An 8303-nucleotide genomic window follows, 5' to 3' on the forward strand; every position below is an offset into this window, starting at 1 on the left:
CTTGTAGGCTGTTGGGGAACGTTTTAGGATACACTGAGCACCTATCGTTTCTCTCTCTCCCTATGGATGAATTTACATCTCTCCATTGCACATTACTAACTCTTCTACTAACTTCTTCCCCGGAGTCTTTGTGCTTTCTCGCCTCATTGGCCCTGCCTCCGTGGCCCCGCCTCCTGCCAAGGCCCTGCTGATGCCCCTTCTCTCTACCTCCTTGTTTCATGGATTGTGGAGGTCTGGATCGTGGTCCATGTCTACTATTCATGATTCATAATTTCTGTCATATTCATTGAATGTGTTTATGTAACACTGTTCATCTGTACACTTGACATTTATTGCTTCTGTCCATCCGGGGAGAGGGATCCTCCTCTGTTGCTCTCCTGAAAGTTTCTTCCCTTTTTTCCCTGTGAAACGTTTTTTTCTGGGTTTTTTTTTTAGTTTTTCCTGATGCGATCTGAGGTCCTGGTACAGGGATGTCATATGTGTACAGATTGTAAAGCCCTCCGAGGCAAATTTGTGATTTCTGATTCTGGGCTGTACAAAATAAACTGAATTGAATTGAAAAAATGGTGACAGCAGGATGGCGTTTGTGGGATTGAGTCCCAATAAAATTGTTGATGGTAATCAAAACATGAAAAGAACATGCAACTCAGTGCGACATTAGTGTGTCTCTAATAGTTACGGGACAACAATGGAGCTCTGTGACAGAGAAAGAAGAGGTATCAGGCTTTCAAATACACTTTGATACACACACACTACTTTTAAGTAGATTTATAGTGAAATTGCAATTACATTGATAAGCAAACTAAAATAATTGGATATGCCAGCATTATCCTTTTTTATGCTTTCAAAAAGCTATCAACACATTTTATTAATTTAGTTTTAGTAACCATTTATATTAAAAAAAATGAATTTACTGCAGAAGTAAACTGAGGTCTTCACTGCATGTTTAACCATGGGGTACTAAAATGTTTTTATTAAATCAAGAACTATCAATTTGGCGATAGTGAACTGTCAGTCAATCAGTCTGTCTGTCTGTCTGTCTGTCTGCGTGTGCTAGCACGTAGCTAGATAGCCACTGAACGTTCCCAAATATCATTTGTCGTTAACAGCGCTACTAGCGATAAACCAGGAACAATAATTTTTTGTTTAAACCAGACAGACGGGCGGGGCAGAATGCTGTAAATAGAACAGCACTCTTCAAAACTCCTCCCACATCAACATCATCTGTGTGATGCGTTCATGAACTTCACCTTGATCAAAGTTGTTGAGTTTTTTGGAGTTGGATCCTTCACCCAGTCCCTCGATGTCCACAAGATCACTATTGACATCGGAGTCATTTAGAGCACTGAGGGTCACATCTACACACACACACACACACACACAATAAAAAAAACAGTTGCACTAAAATCATTACATAAAAAGGGATAGTCAAAATAGTTTTGACATAAAATGCAGTACATTTTCTTGACGTTTTTTTTTCTTGCTTTGAGCACCAAAGTCCAAACCATCTTGTTCTATTATATTGGAACATTATTATGTTGTTGTTTAATCGTCAAGTTTCATGAAGAATGCGTTTTACGTTGCAGGGATGACAGGTCATAGTAAACACGTAGTTTTTCAACTCACCGGCTGTCTTCTGTTTCTTCAGCGTTGGCTGCCTGGAGGGGGAACCCTGTAGTCCTGACGCCACGACAACCTGAGCTTTGTGCACAGAGATGGCAGTCGGAGTGCCTTTAACGGTAACAGTGCCGAAGGTTTTCTTGATGACCTTTTTGGGCCCGTCCGAGGAGGCAGGCAGAGCCCCATCTTCGTACAGCTTCCTCTTCACGGTGCTCTTTGTCTGACCGCTGGAGGGAGGATGGGAACTAAGAGAAGCATCCACATGGGTTAGAAGCCTCAACACACCTGCAAACCCTTCATTCAGTACACATGACATCTATTGCATCTGTCCATCCGGGGAGAGTGATCCTCCTCTGTTGCTCTCCTGAAGGTTTCTTCCCTTTTTTCCCTGTGAAAGGTTATTTTTGGGGAGTTTTTCCTGATCCGATGTGAGGTCCTGGGACAGGGATGTCGTATGTGTACAGATTGTAAAGCCCTCTGAGGCAAATTTGTAATTTGTGATATTGGGCTACACAAAATAAACTGAATTGAATTGAATTGAATTCATGGTTAATATGTATGAGTATTTTGAGGAGTGTGTTACCCTGCAGGGCTGGAGTCCGCCACTGGGTGAAGCTGCATGGTGAGCTCTCCTAGTTTGGTGAAGGCAGCTCCAGCTGCAGAGAAGATCTCACCAACCTGTGGAACACACACTTTAGCGTTAAAACCGGACACAGTGTCTGGTAATGTAAGACTCGAGTAACTGGAAATGTAGTTGCATCGAGTATGCATGGACTGTATATAAGAAGTCCATGTATTCATCGTGATGTCACCCATTAGTTTGTGGACTGTCAGTATGAAATCTTGAATTTCGCAATTTCGCCATCTTGGAATACAGCTGTCGCAACCGATAAACAGGCGTTACCATATTAGGAATCCAGGAAAGGAGTGGCGTAGAGACGCCATATACAGCTCTGATAGCGGCAGAGAGCTGTCAATCACAGTAAACCTGTCCTAAAGCATGCCCTGCTTTATGGTCTATTTGACTCTCAATGGACCATAATTTACTAAATGAACATCATGCTGTAATGAAGACTTGAAACTAGAGATTGAGACCATAAACTCATGTTTACAATGTGAGGGAGTATTTACTGAGGGAGTAACTCAAGTGAAAAGTAGAGTCCTTTTCTCATAGACTTCTATACAATCTGACTTATATTATTATTCGGAGGAGACGCCCCCTGCTGGCCATTAGAATAATTAGAGAATGCACTTCCGCATCGGCTTCACACAGAACCGGAGGTTGCCTGCATCATTCCATGGGGATTGGACACAATCTCATGAACACGTGTGCAATGCACTATGCAGTGTGGGGGATCGACTAAATCACCGAAAGTATGATGACAAACGCACAATATAGCCATGCATGACCAGGTTCTATCGGTATCACGGTGCTGCTATTAACAGCCTCCGCTGTCCTGGTTTAAGGCTGCAGGGATTTGCTCCACTTCAGACAACGTGAGGACCGACTGGGTGAACGCAGACTCTGGCGTATACAGGTCATAAAACAAGCTGGATGGCAACAGGGACCGCACACACTTTAAACGACAGGCGTTTCGCAAAGAACTGATCAAAGTAGCCGACATCCCTGAATCCATATCTCAACAGTACGGTAACTTTTCATTCACCGTTTATGCGCTCGCGAGCAGCGGCGGGAAACATACCAGGGGCTTGAGCGTTTGTGTACGTTAAGTAATATAACCAATACGCTAAATACGTTAAACTACTTCTCAGTAGTTCGTGAGTAAAATAAACTTACTTTAGTGGAAGCTGAGGTCATTGTGCGGGTCTCGGTGATACCATGGACTGTGTGCGGTCTTTATTGTGTCGGAGCCTCAGTGATGTCTTCCAGTGGACGGAACCGCCGATACGACGCTAACAGTGTAGGTTAGCTAGCTACACAGTTAGCCTGCGGTGCTCCTCCTGATGGAGCAGGGTATCTAGAAATCTGCTCTTCCGCCGCGTTTAGCGCGTCAGAGCCCGGAGAAGATTTCCAACAGTTGAACCAAACGCTGCATTGTGCTATGAAAGTTTATTTGTATCTGCTGTAAAAATGTTACGACTGGAGAGCAACAGCGCGGAATAAAACGACTAGGATAGTGCCGCCTTCAATGTCTCCTCGTAATCTCCATGTTCAGGGATGCTCTTTATTGGCGTCCCTTGTTTGAGACAGTAGAACGCAACAGTGGGGTTTCTTGTATTACAAACAACGGTACACTCAACATAAAAACAGTAACATTTAGAAACGTACACAATAAAAGGAGGAACACAATGATGACGTTGCTCGAATACATATGATAGTTCAAGGAGCTGCTTGCATTCAGTAGCAATATATTGATATTTAGATGTAGTTACATTCAAGTGGTTTCAATTAATCTTGTGCTTTTGAAAGCCTTTGGGACTTTTAAAAAGACTGCAAATCGAGAAGCTTTGAACGCAGCACAGTGACATCTGGTGGTTTGCAGAAATTACAGTAGCCATTCAAGTTTCAATCAAAACAAGAGTGAGGCTGTGTGTGTTCATGTTATTCTGTTATATTACACTACAATAAAGTATTATCATAACCTGGGATTTGTTTTTTGGAACCAGCTTTACAGAATCAGATACTGACATATGGAACAGTAGAAAATACAACATGTAAAACCACCTTCTTGATTCTTGTTGTTCTGAGTTTCAGAATGGTTGAATGCACTTTTTTTGTGTAAGTCGCTTTGGATAAAAGTGTCAGCTAAATTAAATATAATGTAATATAATGTACAAGCACCAGTATACAAACCACCAATAGCATCAGATGATGAGTGGGTGCAAGCCTCCCCCTAAAAAAGCACTACAGTTTCTGTTGGTTTACCAAATAAATAAATCAGTCTATTAAAATTCTTTCCCCTCAGATGTCACATCTGACGACACCGCAGTCCCCATTTCAGCACGAAAGCCAACCATTACATCTTGTGTAGACTACATTAAAGTGAACCCTTCTCAGAACTGGTATTTACTACTTTCCCAGATGTTCAAGGGCAACGTCCTGGTAATAAACTGGGAAATATATGTGTTTACAACATACGGAGAACCTGCCCAAAGGCACTATTTTGTACTTTACTTTACTTACAACGTAAACATATGCCAGCAAATAACAACAGTAAGTTTTAAAAAGTCAGTGCACAGAGCAACAACGGAAAGAAGGATAAAAAGAAACAATTAAATTGGTCTGCTTTGACTGAATGTTTCCGTAATTCCGACGGTAGGTACTTGAAGGCAGCGTATGAACTTCATGCCGTGTCCTCATCGTGTCGTTTAAACCAGTAAATACGACCAGGCTAAATGCACCACCACCAAACAGAATATTATATTCACCTTAATCTATTCATCTATTTTGATTGCATATGTAGATAGAAAGATAGATATATACTGTATTCATCCTCAGGGGGAAATGTGTTTGAAACAGCAGCAAGCATGTTTACAATATATACAATAAAATGAAATAGCAGGGCAGGACATATTACATTTAAGAATTTAAACAATAAAGGAAATCAAAAATAAATGAAAGTGTATACAGTTTGTATCTGCATTAACTATTCGCAACACAACACAAGTATACATTTGTAGGTAAGGCCGACCCTTACAAATAATGCGTCAATAAACAAGGTTTCTTGTTCTCCCCCATTCTACAGACATTGCGTGAATGCAGCATGAGCGATCCGAAAGTCACGTGACTTAGGATCGCATGGTCACGTGGTGCATACGTTTACATCCGGACAGTTTAGGTGAAAAGCTTCACGAAAACTTCTCAAAGAGCTCACGCGGTGACTTTTTGACATCAATAATCATTCTTAAAGTCTAATTGGAGCCTTTCTGTCTTGTGTGGTCAAACCATAAAATCAAATATATATAAATCGGCATATTTATATTAACATTTAGGCCAGTAATTCACTTAAAAAAGAAAAGTAAAGAAACGTTTTTAGATGAACGGACTCAACATCGCGGACACTTCCGGGTGCTCAGTCACAGTCATCTGACCGAACAAGTGACCGATGTCGGGCCAGCAAGTCAACTTTCTTTTGTCAAGGAACGGAGTTTAAATCATGCGCGGTTTGATTTGCGGACCCAAACTCGCCGCGTGCGGTATCGTGTTGAGCACGTGGGGGGTTATAATGTTGGTGAGTGGGATTCTCTTGCTGTACTTTGAATTAGTTTTCATTCTCGGTCATCTTGCTTTGGGGTTTCTTTCCATCTAAAACTCCCCACTGAATCCGTGTCCAAAGGAGACAACGCGCTTCCGTGTTACTGAGACGTGTTAGGGTTTAATTTGTTCTCTCGTTGATATTAAATATACACAACTTTAAACGACCATAACCTGAACCACCACCTCTAAAATCAGGGGTGCTCAAACGGAGTTACTGCAGGTCATTGTCTTCATTAATTTAAAGATGATTTCCTGTGTACTGTTCCATACACTGCTTGTTATGTTGTCCACAAATTAATGAAGTTACTGCGTCTGGTCAAATTCATTAGATGTCATGAAATATTTACATTGTGCATAATCATACTTTGGACGATTATTTGGGTATAATTCCTGATGTCTGGTGTTCATCACATCAAATATTTATTTTCCCCCCCCCAATTATACAAGACATTAATTGAATTGAATCTTAGTTCAGTATCTTCAGGTGTTCTTCAGACCTCTGACTGACTAAAGTGTGCCCTTCAGTAACGAGTCTCCCTCCTCTTCCTCAGGCCATGCTGGGGATTTTCTTCACCACCCATTCAGCAGTGCTGATTGAGGACGTGCCTGTGACGGAGGACATCTTCCAAGAGTGAGGCTTTTATCTAGGCGGCCGCTCCGAGTCTCGATGCCTCGTCCATCGCTCTGCTTAAAAGGGCCGGTGGGTCGGATCTGTCCAGGGCTAGGGGGTCGCCGGCTCACCTCTAATGCTGCGTTCACACCCGCGTCAGTTTACTCGCCAGACAAGTTGTGTCGCTGATGCTGCGTTCACGCTGATGCTGCGTTCACGCTGATGCTGCGTTCACGCTGATGCTGCGTTCACGCTGATGCTGCGTTCACGCTGATGCTGCGTTCACGCTGATGCTGCGTTCACGCTGATGCTGCGTTCACGCTGATGCTGCGTTCACGCTGATGCTGCGTTCACGCTGATGCTGCGACAGGTGCTTTTCAAAGGGAGTAGGGACATGAAGCTACACACTGTAGCGGTTGCACGCTGACATCCAGCCGCTTGGTTTCACCCTGTGCCGTTCCACATATCAAACGAAACGGCGTGAGCTGGTTCCCCGTGCTATTTAACCACAGAACGCAACGAGCGCTTGAGCAACGCTTCCAACAGCAACTTGCTGACAACGCTGTTGCTCGTAGTGCAAACGCAGCAAATAATACCTTCATCTTAAATAGTTCACCCCTTCTTCTTCTTCTTTGTCCTCTGCTGTTGGACCAAGGACATACTGGACGCTACAGGACTCACTGTCGCGTCTCGGGGTACAAGTGGTACTACGAGACGGGCCGCGGCTCGCTGGTTAGCGCCCCCTTTACAGTAGCTATCTCTGCAGCGTCGGCCTCTTCACACTCTGCTGATAATGTTGGGTCATTCGTTGACTGAAAGAACTAAAACTGAAATTCCGTCCAGATCTGAACCCACTGCACCTTTAGCACACAGTGAACCGTTTCTTCAACAGTACCGTTCCTATAGCGACAGTTCCTGCTTAAAGTCTTTAGTTGCTGTGTCCCCTTTCCTCAGTGGGAACCCTCAGAGGATCTACGGCCTGTACAACAAGGTGGGCTACAACTGCTTCATAGCAGCCGCTATCTACATCCTGTTTGGAGCCTTCTCCTGCTGCCAGATGAAACTCAACAAGCGGAAGGTGATTTCATCCTTTTTAGCTTTTTTTTACAGGTCCATTTAGACATAAGGAAGAAAATGTGTTTTTGGACAATTTTAAGCATGTAAACGTGTTCTAGTAGAAACCCAAAACACAAGTATATGATATGGCCCCCCTATTAGAATATGCTTTGGACAGAACAAACGAGATGGACATAAAATCACACACATTATATTCCGCAATTAGGAATGGAGCATGTGTGTAAGTGGTAATATCATGATCGTTATTTAAAACCACCCATCAGTATAATATTTCATTATTAAATTGATTCATGATGTATTAAATATAATTCTTGCTGCTGTTAATGATGCATTTTGTTTGTCTTGTTCTACAGGAGTACCTAGTGCACTAGCGCCACCTGCTGGACTGAGGAGTGCCCAGCGGCAGTGTGCGGACGCTGTGCGAGGGCAGATGTGTTTATTTAAAATTAGATTAATTCTACCTCTGATCACCTGAAGTGCTGAAATGATTTGACTGAATTTGTTAAAAAAAAACACAAACTCAAATAGTTGTTCTCCAGAGTTTCAGTGATTCTTCTTGTGGAAAAATTTAAAAGGTTGTACATTATTGTGTCCTGACTACATACTGTACAAGAGTGTGTGTGGGTAATGTTAGTCAAATCAAGTTGTTGATTTCTTTCAGTTTGAAATAATATTCTGAAGCTTGTAATGTCCGTTTCAAACATTAAAGGTATGTTGATAACTGAGTGATTAGATTTTTTTTTTTTTTTTTTTTTTTACACAAACCCAGATGTTTCA

The 8303-nt window shown here is 42.4% G+C and overlaps 2 protein-coding genes across 2 annotated transcripts in view; one reads left to right on the plus strand and one right to left on the minus strand.

Annotated features, from left to right (window-relative positions):
• The window catches only part of zgc:92664 (uncharacterized protein LOC436695 homolog), a 9899-nt gene extending 6067 nt beyond the window's left edge, over positions 1 to 3832 (minus strand). Inside the window, exons 1-4 of the mRNA XM_034557169.1 lie at positions 3419 to 3832; positions 2204 to 2298; positions 1627 to 1865; positions 1251 to 1358 (exon numbers count right to left, since the gene is read on the minus strand). Of these exons, the coding sequence (XP_034413060.1) occupies positions 1251 to 1358; positions 1627 to 1865; positions 2204 to 2298; positions 3419 to 3439 (463 nt within the window). The 5' untranslated portion in view covers positions 3440 to 3832. The remainder of the gene's footprint in view (positions 1 to 1250; positions 1359 to 1626; positions 1866 to 2203; positions 2299 to 3418) is intronic.
• A 1560-nt stretch (positions 3833 to 5392) lies between these two features.
• rnaseka (ribonuclease, RNase K a) lies at positions 5393 to 8251 on the plus strand. The gene is made up of 4 exons (XM_034556994.1): positions 5393 to 5813; positions 6391 to 6470; positions 7404 to 7527; positions 7880 to 8251. Exons 1-4 carry the CDS (start codon positions 5739 to 5741, stop codon positions 7895 to 7897), a joined length of 297 nt encoding a protein of 98 aa, XP_034412885.1. The 5' UTR covers positions 5393 to 5738; the 3' UTR covers positions 7898 to 8251.
• The last annotated feature ends 52 nt before the right edge of the window (positions 8252 to 8303 follow it).

This window comes from Cyclopterus lumpus, chromosome 18 (genome assembly GCF_009769545.1).
Source record: "Cyclopterus lumpus isolate fCycLum1 chromosome 18, fCycLum1.pri, whole genome shotgun sequence".
Lineage (NCBI taxonomy): Eukaryota > Metazoa > Chordata > Actinopteri > Perciformes > Cyclopteridae > Cyclopterus > Cyclopterus lumpus.